At 58.9% G+C, this 12,661-nt stretch overlaps 1 protein-coding gene across 9 annotated transcripts in view; it reads left to right on the top strand.

The window, feature by feature from the left end:
- Positions 1 to 1,456: 1,456 nt before the first annotated feature.
- The window catches only part of MGAT3 (beta-1,4-mannosyl-glycoprotein 4-beta-N-acetylglucosaminyltransferase), a 44,899-nt gene continuing 33,694 nt past the window's right edge, over positions 1,457 to 12,661 (top strand). For 2 of the 9 annotated variants that reach the window (XR_010116995.1, XR_008652696.2), the window contains exon 1: positions 1,463 to 1,570. Coding sequence is in view for 2 of the 9 variants with exons in the window: in XM_063622950.1 (XP_063479020.1) it covers positions 2,739 to 2,809 (71 nt within the window). In the remaining 7 variants the exon portion in view is untranslated. Of the gene's footprint in view, positions 1,597 to 1,777; positions 2,810 to 10,640; positions 10,664 to 11,355; positions 11,795 to 12,661 lie in introns of those variants that run through there. The other 7 variants (XM_055254234.2, XM_055254233.2, XM_055254229.2 and 4 more) reach the window with 7 other exon arrangements.

The following is a 12,661-nucleotide window of genomic DNA, read 5'->3' as shown; positions in this document are numbered from 1 at the left end:
CTGGTCCGCCTGTCATGTCACTGTCTCTGTGGTGCTGGCTGGGACGGCCCCCCTGGCCTCCCTCCCAGGCCCGGTGCCTGGCAGGGGTGGCTGGAACAGCCAGGGGTGGCTGGAACAGCCGGAGGCGGCAGCCCCTCTCTTCCCTGTGTGGTCCAGGGCCGCTCTCCCCTCGGATTTCCCTCCATAGCCGCTGACCTCCAAGCTGGAGGAAAAGGACGTTGCAAGGCCACTTGAGGCCTAGCCTGGACATTTCCTTGTCCCTTCCACCTCATCCTAGTGGCCAAAGCAAGTCACAGGCCTGCCCAGGTTGCAGGGAGAGGAAAATGGTGGACATGCTGCCAGGGCCGGGGAGGGAGGGGACCCTGCAGCCATCTTGGCAGACACCTCCCACCCAAGGACCCCAAGCCTCAGAGCCGCCTTTAACTGCTGGCAGCCTCGGTGGGACAGGGCAGCAGAGTGTATGGTGATCCCCATACATGCGGAAGAGGCCCAGGAGGCTCGAGGCCCAGCTGGGGGCGACTAGAGGAGGAGAAGCTGGCTCTGGACAGGCCCCAGGGGAACCAAAGGCCTTTTCCTCCAGAGGCTCTGGTTCTGTCCCCGCCCCTGAGGGTGTTTTCCCAGGAATGGGCCGGGCCTGCTCCTCCTGCAGGTGATAACACTTGGCCCTGCCTGGGGTTTCCGAAAGGCAGAGGGCGCCACACAGCAGCTGCTCCCCGACCCCAACCCCTGCTCCCCGACTCCCCACCACACAGCAGCTGCTCCCCGAGGTCCCCTGGCCTCACAGATTCTGGAGTGCAGCAAATGTCCCCAGACAGTGATGTTCACTGAGGGTAGCAGGGGGGAAACCAGGGTGGATCCTTCCCCTCCTCCAACCCCTAGAGGCCTCGTGAACCTTTCAGTGACCTCCCAGCACAGGTGCTGCCACTCATTAGCTGCCTGATCTTGGGAAAGTTAACTTCACTGCTTCGTGCCTCATTTTCCTTATCTGAAAAATGGGGAGAAAGGAAGGGCAGACATGATTGCTCTGTGCCAGGCCCTGTTCTAAGCACTTTGCATCTAGCAACTCATCCAAGCCTCCCAACAGCCCTGTGAGGCAGGGTCTGTTATTACACTCCTCACTTTACAGATGAGGAAATGAAGGCACAGAGAGGGCAAACAAGTTGCCTGAGGTCACACAGTGAGTCAGTGAATCTCGGAGTTGGGCCCAGGTAGCCCAGGTCTGTCTTGTTAGCTGCTGTGCCCAACATCACGGGCTGGCGTGACAATGCAGGATGATGCCAGCCAGTGGTCAGTGATACGGGTTTGTTTCTGTGGTTATCATCCCCGTCCTTTTTCCGGAGCCCGAACTGCACCTGCTCTGCTAGTGCCTGTGCTCCGCCTCCTATTCCTTCCCTTTTCTATACCATAGTGTGGCTGAGGTTGTTTTAAACCCGAATTTGTTTGAGCTCCTGAGCTTTCTAGTTGCAGTTCATTGCACTTCGCAGAGCAGCTGGCAGGAAGTGTGTGTGGTGGCCAGAGCTCTCGCCGCAGATGCAGACCGCGTTAACAGAGCGCAGGGCAGCCAAGGCAGGTGAGAGACCCTCTGTGTGCATCTATGTAAGTCAGGACATGTTGGGGGAGGGCAAATGGAGAGTAACTGGGATGGAAAGGTCTGGAAACCATGTCATAGGAGGAGGCACTAAAGAACCTGGGAGGAGGACGGGCGCAGTGGCTCACACCTGTAATCCCAGCACTTTGGGAGGCCGAGGCTGGCAGATCACAAGGTCAGGAATTCAAGACCAGCCTGACCAATATGATGAAACCCTGTCTCTACTAAAAATACAAAAAAAAATTAGCTGGGCATGGAGGCACACGCCTGTAGTCCCAGCTACTTGGGAGGCTGAGGCAGGAGAATCGCTTGAACCAGAGAGGCGGAGCTTGCAGTGAGCCAAGATCGAGTCACTGCACTCCGGCCTGGGTGACAGAGTGAGACTCCGTCTCAAAAAAAAAACAAAAAAAACCACAAACAAACAAACCTGGGAGGAGAAGTGGTGGAGGGACCCTTGCCAAATGTCTGGAGGACCGCCATGCCAATGAAGAAGCTGGCTTGCTTTGCCCAGTTCCAGGCAGCGGGTTCTAGGGTATCTAACAGCCAAAGCGGTCACATAATAAAGAGAGTGAGAGAGTGAGCGCCACATCACAGGATGTGTGTAAGCAGTGGCATGAGACTGGGGCCACAGGAGATGACCTTGAAGCCCCTCTCCTCGCCCAGCTCACAGGTGTGAGGCCCAGTGGAACCATATTTGGCCAGTTCCCCAGCCTCAGAGCATGCTTGAGCTAAAGGTCAGTGGCTAAGCCTCCTACCGCCAGCTCAGGCCCCCAGGTGGAGACCCTGTGGCCGATCCCAGATGTCCTGAGTGAATTTCTCTCTTCTTCCAGTTCTACTCACTGGCCCAGGTCCAGCAGCTGGACAGCCTGGACCCCTGAACAGGGCTTCCAGCAGCACCCTGCTTTATTTAAGTTTCAGGCCATCAAAAGGACCAGAGTAACTGCTGGCACCTAGCTGGCTACCTGGGGCCTGTGGTTTTCGGGTTCCGACAATCACAAATAGACTGGATGTTCCCAAGGTCGCCTCCCAGGCCCAGCCCCTGCCCACCTTCCTGTGGCTGTGTGGCTGCCGAGTGATGACTCGGCCCAGTGGCCGTGAGGACAGAGGCTGAAACTCCCTGACAGGCCTGGGGACCTGAAGTTGCTGTAGGATGGACAGGCCAAGAGTCAGTGTGGCTGGGCCCATGCCCCCACCTCCGAGTTTCAAGGCCCCTTCACCAAGGCAGGTGCTGGGTGTGGAGGGAAGGAGGAGGGTGTGTGGAGTCAGGAGAGGGGCTCTGCGTGGCCTGACACCACCCATCTGGGCCTCGTGGTTCCCAGCCCTGCCCTCCCTTTGGTGACCCTGTGGAATGTTGTCCTGTGAGTTTGTGGGGAGTGCCCGGCAGTGCTTGTGGGTTCGGGGCCGCACCCTGTGTATGCATGTGGGGCGTGTCTGTGTGAGAGTGCATGCATGTATGTGACACTAGGGTGGGGAGCCTTCCAGTGGGTGCACATGCAGGCAGATGGGGACTTGCTCCGTGTGCACGGAGGGCCTGGGTCTCCATGTGCCAGGCCTGTGCACACAGGTGTGGACATGTCTGCTTCCCTCAAGGGCCCCAAGCAAGGAGAAGCCAGCTGGTGACACTGGTGTGGCTCAGCACGTTCCCCTGAAGTCTCCAGCCTCCAAACCTCACTCTGCTAGGCCACCCTCCTAGGCCGGCCACAGGCTACAGTGGGTTCACCTGCTCAGCTTCACGAGGTCACTCAGTCTGACTCTCAGCATCTGTTGCATTCGTGCAGCTTAGAGGCGTCCTTGGCTTGACAGCCACCCCCAACAGTTTCTGGCTATGCCTAGCCCCTCCCTTAAGTGCACCAGGCCTCCCTTCTGCACCATCCCCGCTGCCCCTGTGTTCCCCCACCTCAGTCTGGATGCCGTTCTGTCTTTTTTGTTTTTTTTTTTTTTTGAGACAAAGTCTCACTCTGTTGAGCACACTGGAGTGTAATGGCGCCATCTGGGCTCACTGCTACCTCCGCCTCCCGGGTTCAAGCGATTCGCCTGCCTCAGCCTCCCAAGTAGCTGGGACTACAGGCGCCCGCCACCATGCCCACCTAATTTTTGTACTTTTAGTAGAGATGGGGTTCCTCTCTCTCTGTGGGGTTAGCCACTGTGGGAGACAGGACCCTCTGGGCAGGGAGCAGGGAGGGGCATGGCTCCTGGTGGCTGGAGCACTGGCTCTGGAGTCCCAGACCTGGATCTGAGTCCTGGCTCTGGCACTCAGCCACTGAGTGGGATTCATTTCTTCTTGCTGTGTCTCAGTTTCCTCACCTGGGGGCTGCCTGGGGAAGGCAGAGGGGCCTGCCGTCACAGTGGAGGCTAGAGATAGAGCAGCTACCCAAGTTTTCTTGGACCCCCCTGACTCCCCCAAGTAATGGATCCCTGTCTAATCCATTGCTCCTACTCGGCAAGTGTAGAAAGTAAGGCTTGTAGAGAGGAAGGGACTTGTTCAAGGCCACGCAGGCCTAGAGGGCTTGACCAGCTAAGCGTGAGGTTTATCGTACAAAAAGCAGTGCACATCCTGGGCCACACCCATCCACATCCCGAAGCACCCCTGGCCCTCATGGGACACTTCAGTGCTAATGTTCCTTTGCCTGGAAGGCTGTCACTTCTCTCCCTGGGCTCTCACCAGCCCTCATGCCCCACCGCCTATGGTAGACACAGATGGGGCAACCCCCAAAATGCACACACACAGGCCAGGGAGGGGTTGTCTGCAGTTTCCGTCCCTACAACAGTACCGACTGGGCACCTACCATGTGCTAGGCTGAGCCAGATGCCGAGGAGACAGCAGCAGGAGACAGTGAGGAGACGGGCAAAATACACAAGAAATTTAATTAATGAGTCAATTACCTAGTATGCTGGAAAGGGAAACGTGCTATGGAAGAAAGAAGAGCAAGCAAAGGGACGGGGGACTGCCCTGAGTTGTGGTGGTCCCAAAGACCCAGATCAGAGCCCAGGCTGGAATGAGGAGGAGCTGTGGGTACCTGGGGCTGGAGCGTTCAGGCAGAGGGGACCGCCAGCACCAATGAAGCTAGTGTGCCAGTGGACGAGAGTAGAGGGGAGGAGGCCAGGGAGGTACCTGGCCGACAGGTCTCTGGCCTCCCTCTGAGTGGAGGCGGCAGCCACCATAGAATCTGCGCAGAGCAGGGAGGTGAGCTGACTTTGCCCACCAGTGGGGAGGCGGCTGCAAGAACGCAGGCCAGGCAAGGGCAGTGGAAGGGGGAGGTGGAAGAGGTGCTCCTAGTGCCCACAGCCGTCTCTCCTGTGGGACAGGCCAGGATTCCCCACCCAGGGCCTGCTCCCTTTGAGAATCTGATAACAGCCATGGATGCTCCCCCCAAAACACTCATGTGCACGTGCACTCATACACACACACAGATGGGCAGGGGCACACACCCATGTACACACGCATGCACACACTTCTGCACATGTATACATGCACCCGTGTTCACACACATGCACACACTTCCACAGGTGTACATGCACCTGTGTTCACGTGCATGCACAAACACGTGCTCACAGTCACACCATGCTACTGGGAATTTTAGGAGATTACCGGATCCCTTGACTCCCCCAAGTAATGGATCCCTACCTCATCTATTACCCCTACTTGGCAAGTGTAGAAAGTAAGGCTTGTAGAGAGGAAGGGACTTGTTCAAGGCCACACAAGCCTAGAGGGCTTGACCAGCAAGACTTGGCCCAGACACCCTACCTGGACCAGCAGGGGCCCCTCCGTTAGGGCCCTCTGTCCCCAGCACCAGCTAGGGGCCAGGGGAAACTTCTCTCATCCTAGTTGCCCAAGAGCTCACAGCAAGGCCGGGTGAGGAGCCCAGGACAGCAGACAGGAAGTGCTCAGGTCCCAAGAAAGGGAGTGAGAGGAGACTCTGGAGAGGTGGCATTTGAGCTGAGCTCTTTGGGCTGGGCTGGGAAGGGCACTCCAGGCAGAGCCCAGTAGCAGCAAAGGCCTTGAGGTGAGAATTCTCCAAATGGAGGCAAGCAGGGCTCCTGGAAACCAGAAGCCCTTCAGGGACCTTCAAGGGGAGGAGACACCTGGGCTGGGTCTTTAAGGATGAGTAGGAGTTTTTCCAGAAAGGCTTTTTGGGCAGAACACAGATATACCAGGTACAGAGATTTTTAAAAGCCAGAGAACTGGCCAGGCACGGTGGCTCACACCTGTAATCCCAGCACTTTGGGAGGCCGAGGCAGGCGGATCATAAGGTCAGGAGATCGAGACCATCCTGGCTAACCCGTTGAAACACCATCTCTACTAAAAATACAAAAAAATTAGCCGGGCGTGGTAGCGGGCGCCTGTAGTCCCAGCTACTCGGGAGGCTGAGGCAGGAGAATGGCGTGAACTCGGGAGGCGGAGCTTGCAGTGAGCCGAGATCGCGTCACTGCACTCCAGTCTGGGCAACAGAGCGAGACTCCGTCTCAAGAAAAAAAAAAAAAAGAGAAAAAAGAGATCAAGACCATCCTGGCCAACTTGGTGAAACCCTGTCTCTACTAAAAATACAAAAAATTTGCTGGGCATTGTGGTGCACACCTGTCGCCCCACCTACTCAGGAGGCTGAGTCAGGAGAATCTCTTGAACCTGGGAGGCAGAGGTTGCAGTGAGCCAAGATCGTGCCATTGCACCCCAGCCTGGTGACAGAGTGAGACTCCATCTCAAAAAAAAAAAAAAAGGCAGAGAAATTGCAAGCATTTCAGAGGGCTGTCAGTGGATGGGACAAGCTCAGCTGAATGAATAAAAGACTGAATGGAGTGCATGTGGGGGAGGGTAGAAAGGGGACAGATCTGACTTCACCTGGCAAGTGATGGGGAAGGAAGTCGTTAAGAGAAGAACAATGAGATTCACAAATTTGGAAAGGAGAGCTTCATTTCTCATAAAGGGTTGCAGCCTGCAGGGCAGCCATTCTGACAGGCTGGGAAGCATAGCTTCCAGCCAGAAGCCAGGAACACAAGCTTCAAGGGAGGGGCAAAGGGAACAGGAATTTATACAGAGCAGGGTGGCTGAATATACATATTTAATAAGCTATAGGGGGATTCATGAATATTCATGTAAGGAGAAACAGGGACCTGTGCAATTAAGCTTCATGCCCCTTCATGAGTCACATGTGCAAAAAAATGGTGGCGTTAGTGTGATCGCAGGGTGTTTTTCAGCCCTCTGATGTCAAAAGGTGAAGCACAGGACCCTACTGTGTGCCAGGCCTCTGTGAATGTGGGAGGGGAAAAGAGTGACAGGGGCTATGTGGGAGGAAGGAATTGGGGGCTATGTCCCCTTCTGGCCAGCTCTCTCTGAGGGAGGCTCCTGGCGCCACAGGGCCTGAGCTGGGAGGGTGGAGGGTAGAGGGTGGAGGGTGGGGCCTGGTGTGCCTGGCGTGCCTGGCTGTGTGCAACTGAGCAAGTCACTTATCTCTGACAAACACCTTCACTGGGCATCCACTGTAGACTGTCTGGACCCTCTCCGTGGTCAATGGTTTCTTATCAGGAAGGGATGATGGTCAGTTATTGTGTCAAAGCTGCAAAAGAGGGATAGCATCGGACAGCTGGTTGGTATCAGCGGTGAAGTGTTTCAAAAGGGCTGGTTTCTGGCTAGCCCTAACCGTCAGCAGGCTTTCTTCCCTAAGGAAGGGGTTCAGGAGGGGCTGTATCGAGGAGTGTCTGACCTCCCATTCTGTTGTAGCCAAGAACTCAGCTTTCACGGTTTCTCTAGGGTCCCCTTGGCCAAGAGGGGGTGCTGTTGGGGGGCTTGGGATTTCATTTTAATTTCTCAAAGGACCCTTTATCAAATACCTTTGGTGCTGCCCAGCACCACCTTGTCACACATCCCACCTCCCTCACCCTCCCCACATGCTGTCAGGTGGCCACCTTTATGCCCACTCTACAGACCAATGGGCCTAGACTTTGAGTGTGGAGCCCTGGCGCAGCCCGGAGGGCCCGGACTGGAGCCAGCTCACTCTGCCCACTGCACCGCCATGCTCCCTGACCACCTGGAGCTTTGGCAGGGCTGGGGCTTGATGGCTTGGTTCTCTCTTTCTTTCTTTTCTTTCTTTTTCTTTTTATTTTTTGATAGGGTCTCACTCTGTTGCTCAGGCTGGAGTGCAGTGGCGCAATCCCAGCTCACTGCAACCTCCACCTTCCAAGTTCAAGGTATTCTCACGCCTCAGCCTTCCCAGTAGCTGGGACTACAGGCATGCGCCACCACGCCCGGCTAATTTTTGTATTTTTAGTAGAGATGGGGTTTCACCATGTTGGCCAGGCTGGTCTCAAACTCCTGGCCTCAAGTGATCCACGTACCTTGGCCTCTCAAAGTGCTGGGATTACAGACATGAGCCATTGCGCCTGGCCTATGGCTTGGTTTTCATGGCATGGGTGAGGAGCCTCCCCACCTGGAGACCCAGGGCCAGGAGTGAGATGCCCCAGGGAGGTGGAATGTGGCTCCCACAGGCCAGCCAGCAGCTGCTGAAAGGGTAACAGACCTAGCAATTGTTCCCAGAGCCAAAAAGGCCTGGGTGAAAGGCGACAGCAGGGCTGTAAGGAGACACCGCCTGAGATTGGCTAATCTTGTATCTGGGCTTTTCCCACCTCCAGCTCCCACAGCCGCCTTGTCAGGCAGCTCAGCCCCTAGAGAAGCAGTGGGGCAAGAGGGCCACCAACCACCCTCCCCCATATCACCATGCAGCTTGGAGCCCCAGCCTCTCCCATGTCATCGTGGGGCGTGGAGGACGGCTGGGAGAGGATGGAGAGACCCAGATTCCACTGATGTCAATGCGATGTCAGGGCAGTGATTCATCCCATTCTGCAGATGAAGAAACTGAGGCTTAGGGATTGAAATGACTGGAACACTTGGCGAGCTGGCATAGAACCCAGGTCTTAAGCACCCTGGGATTCAGCTTCTCCACCTGCTGAGCACTTCCATGACTACTGTGTGCCAGGCCTCTGTGAATGTGGGAGGGGAAAAGAGTGACAGGGGCCACGTGGGAGGAAGGAATTGGGGGATGTTTCCCCTTCTGGCCAGCTCTCTTGGAGGGAGGCTTCTGGCGCCACAGGGCCTGAGCTGGGAGGGTGGAGGGTGGGGCCTGCTGTGCCCAGCTGTGGCTGTGCGTGTGACCGAGCAAGTTACTTATCTCTGACGGGCTGGCCGTGGGGAAGATGTACTTGCCACACAGAGCCCAACACACTGAGTACCGCATTGAGGACATGGAGGCGGACTTTGGTATGAACCCAACAAGGCTGACTCCACTTAGCCCTCCCAAGAAGCTTGGGAATCTGGAAAGGTCAGGAGAACAAAGACCCAAGTTGGGGGAAGATGGAGAGCGAGCAAGTCCCCTGACCCTGGCCAGCTCTGGGCAGGGCAGCTTCCCTGGGGAGTGGGGCGTGTCTTTACTTCTCACTGGGCCTCAAGGGCAAGGGCTGGGGCTTGGGCAGGTCCTCCTCCCCTTTGCCAGGAGCAATGGAAATGGAGGAATGTGATTCTTTTGTGCCTGCCTTCGTGCTTGAGGGCCAGTGTCAAGGTTTTCTTGATGCTCAGAACAAGTTCAATGGAGAATCCAGACTTGAAACAGCACTTCGTGCATGGGCTGAGGGATGCCCAGAGTTGCTACCGAAGGCTCAGGGAGGGAGAGAAGGTTCTGGGAAGGAAAGTGTCTGTGAGGTGGTCCCTTCCATAGGGGAATGAGTCCCAGGCAGGGAGAGCTGTGGCATGGGGAATTGGGGGAGCGGGACACATTTAAGCAGAAATAGAGGGTTCTTTGGGGGCCGGAGAAGAAGGGGCAGAGAGGGTTGAACAGCCAGGCTGGGGAGAGGAGGAGGACAACACTTTTGCAGGGCAGAATAGACTGGATTTTGGGGGAGTGACAACTACCTTAAGCACATGTCATGGAGATGATTTTTTTTTTTTTTTTTTTTTTGAGATGGAGTCTTGCTCTGTTGCCCAGGCTGGAGTGCAGTGGCATGATCTCGGCTCACTGCAACCTCCGCCTCCTGGGTTCAAGCAATTCTCCTGCCTCAGCCTCCTGAGTAGCTGGGATTACAGGCGTGTGCCACCACACCCAGCTAATTTTTGTATTTTTAGTAGAGATGGGGTTTCATCATGTTATCAGGCTGGTCTCGAACTCCTGACTTTGTGATCCACCTGCCTCAGCCTCCCAAAGTGCTGGGATTACAGGCATGAGCCGCCGTGCCCGGCCCATGGAGATGTTATAATGGAATGTGCTTAGAGTGATAGGAACTAGGAATGGATCTTACACTTTCAAATGGTTGGGGAAACATCAAAAAATTTTTCCGGACACGTGAAAATGACACGAAATTCAAATTTTTGTGTCCATAAAGTTTTATTGGAACACAGCCAGGCTCATTCTTTTACGTATTGTCTATGGTTGATTTTATGCTACGATGGCAGAGTTGAGTAGTTGGGACAGAGACCATATGGCTGGCAAAGCCTAAAATATTTACAATCAGTCTTTTACAGCAAATGGTTTGCCCACCCTTGCTTAGAGAGAGCCTCCAGGAAGAAGAGAGCAGTGAGGGTGACGTTGAAGAAGGGGGCAAGACTAGGTCACCAGGGGCTCCCTGTGCCCCGCCCAGGCACTGAACTTAAGCTGAGGGCAAGTGGGAGCCATTGAAGGTGCAGGCAGGAGAGTGACCTGCTCAGGTGAATGTTGGAGTAGGATCACTCTGCCTCCTCAGCAAGGATGGATGAAGCTGGGCACGGAGGCACCTGGAGCAGGAAGACCAGCCCTAGGCAGCCCGGATGGCTCAGCAAAGGCCTCTGGGACCACTCTGGAGCACATTCACTGGGATATAGCATAGGTAGCGCAACCCTGCACCTTCGACGATGGCGGCGCAGAGATGTCTGCTGCGTACCCACAATGCCTTGTGCCTCGCACCGCGGGCGGAAGTGGCTGTTCTGTAGGCCACAGAGCGGAACCACTTGAAAGGCGGGAAACACGTGGGGGACGCCTCCGAGCCCTGAGAGGAATGGCCCAGAGCAAGGCCACGAGAAGCCAGGGCACGACACAGTGCGCCCTCGGAGAACCGCTGGTGGGCAAGTGGCAGGAGAGTAGGCTCAAGAGGGTGGGCAGGACCGGCCAGGCCTGGGGTGGCCAGGTGAGGGGGGCGGGGGAGGGGAGGCACCCCCAGTTACCCCGCGACTGCGCAGGTGGCTTCGGGCATGTGAGGGATGGAAGGGGTCGGAAGGACACAGGCCGGTGTACGGCGGTCACCCACGCCCCAAGCAGACACACAGACTGTGTAGACACCGTAACAGGCCCGGCATCGTGCACACATCACAAGCCCAGGCCTCTGCACATGGTCACAGATGCCTGCGCGAAATCCCGGCCCAGGTTCACGCGGGCACAGTCGGATCCACGCACACACCGCAACACGGGTCTGCACGTCCATGCACACACAGGCACAGACGGGCACACGGAGTAACACCGACCCGGGCACGCTGCGGAACGCACCCGTCCACGCATACACAGAACGGGACTCCCTGCCCCGCACGCACACCAGGCCCGCACGCCAAACTACCCGCGTCCCCCGCACACGCCCCCGCGCAGGCCGCCCTGGGCTGTGGGCCGGCGCACGCACGGTCACAGGAGGGGCGCGCGCACACTCGCACTCACACACACTCGCTCGCACACGCACACACTCGACCCAGCACGCGCGGGCGGCGCCGGGCGGCGGCGGCCGGAGTCTGCGGTGCGAGGCGCCCCCGGCCCGGCGCGGCGGCGGAGCCCGGCTGGCGGGGAAGGGGAGGGGGTTGCGGTGGGGGCGGGGTGGGGGCCGGAGCCGCTTGAGCCGGCGGGAGCGGGCACCCCTGCGCGCCGCGCTCGGCCTCGCCTCCGCGCCCCCCCGCGCGCCCGCCGCGGTCCCTCCCCCGCGCCCGTCCGCTCGCCGGGCCCCCGCCGCCGCCCCGGGGTGCAGCCGAGCGGCCGCGCCGGGCCCCCGGGACGGGGTGGAAGTGGGAGTGGGGGGAGGGGATCGGGGCCGGGCCGGGGCCGCGCCGCCTGCGATGCCGGGCGCCCGCCGCAGCCGCAGCCGCTGCCGCCGGAGCCGGGGATGGGGCGAGAGGCTGCGGCGGACGCCAGCATCTCCCCGCCGGGGACCCCGGGGGCCGCGGAGCCGCCGCCGCCGCTGCTGCCGCCGCTGCTGAGACCCAGCGGGCGATGGGTGAGTTGACCCCGGCGTCCTGAGGGGCGCCGCGGCCCCTCTATCCCCGCGCTGCCCGCCCTCCCGCGCCGCGCTCGGCGCCCCCCGCCCGGCTCCGCGGCCCCCTCCCCAAGCGTGACCTTAGGGGGCGGGCGCGGGCGCACTGGGGCTGGGGGCCCGGGGGCCACGGTGGGGGGCGGGATGCCGGGGAAGCCACTCGGCGCGGGCCCCCTCCCCCCACCCGCCGCTCCTCAGAGCTCGCCGGTCCCCGGAGGGCAGAGCCTCGGCGCCCGACCCCTTCCCACGGCCGGGCGGGGGACGTCCCCGAGGCGCGGGGCTCGAGCCCTGCTTTGTGCGCGGCGCCCCCACAACCTCCGGCGCGGCGCGGGGCTGGGGTGGGAGGCCTCCGCGCCCGCTTTCCCCACCCCCGACCCCAGACTGCGGCGGCGGCGGCCGAGGCCCAGGCGCAGTCGGGGGCTGGGAGGGTGCGGGGGCTGCGGCCGTAGCTACCCCTGGGGACCAGGCGGAGGCAAATGTAGAGAGGGCCCCCGGCCTTTTACCGGGGTGGGGGCCCCCGGCTCCTTGCACTGCTCTGCCCAGGGCGGGGGAGGGAACCTGGCTGAGGGAGGGCTCTATAAATATCTGCAAATAGTGAGTTCTGGAACCGGGGGTGGGGAGGGGAGTGCGCCTGGGTGTGTGTATGGTGGGGTGCCTGAGCTGGGGTGCAGCAGGAAGGGATGCCGCGTGGCCAGACCTAGTGGTCTAAGGTCAGATGACCCCCAGCCCCGGGAGACGCGCCTGAAGGCCCCTGATGGGGTGTGGGCAGACACACTACCCCAGTGGGATTCCTCCCTTGTCTCCCACTTCATTCCTGGAACACACCAGTCC

The sequence above is a fragment of the Symphalangus syndactylus genome, chromosome 18 (genome assembly GCF_028878055.3).
Source record: "Symphalangus syndactylus isolate Jambi chromosome 18, NHGRI_mSymSyn1-v2.1_pri, whole genome shotgun sequence".
NCBI classification, from domain to species: Eukaryota; Metazoa; Chordata; class Mammalia; order Primates; family Hylobatidae; genus Symphalangus; species Symphalangus syndactylus.
Note: the sequence above shows the minus strand (reverse complement) of the source record. Positions and strands in the feature narration are given on the sequence as shown.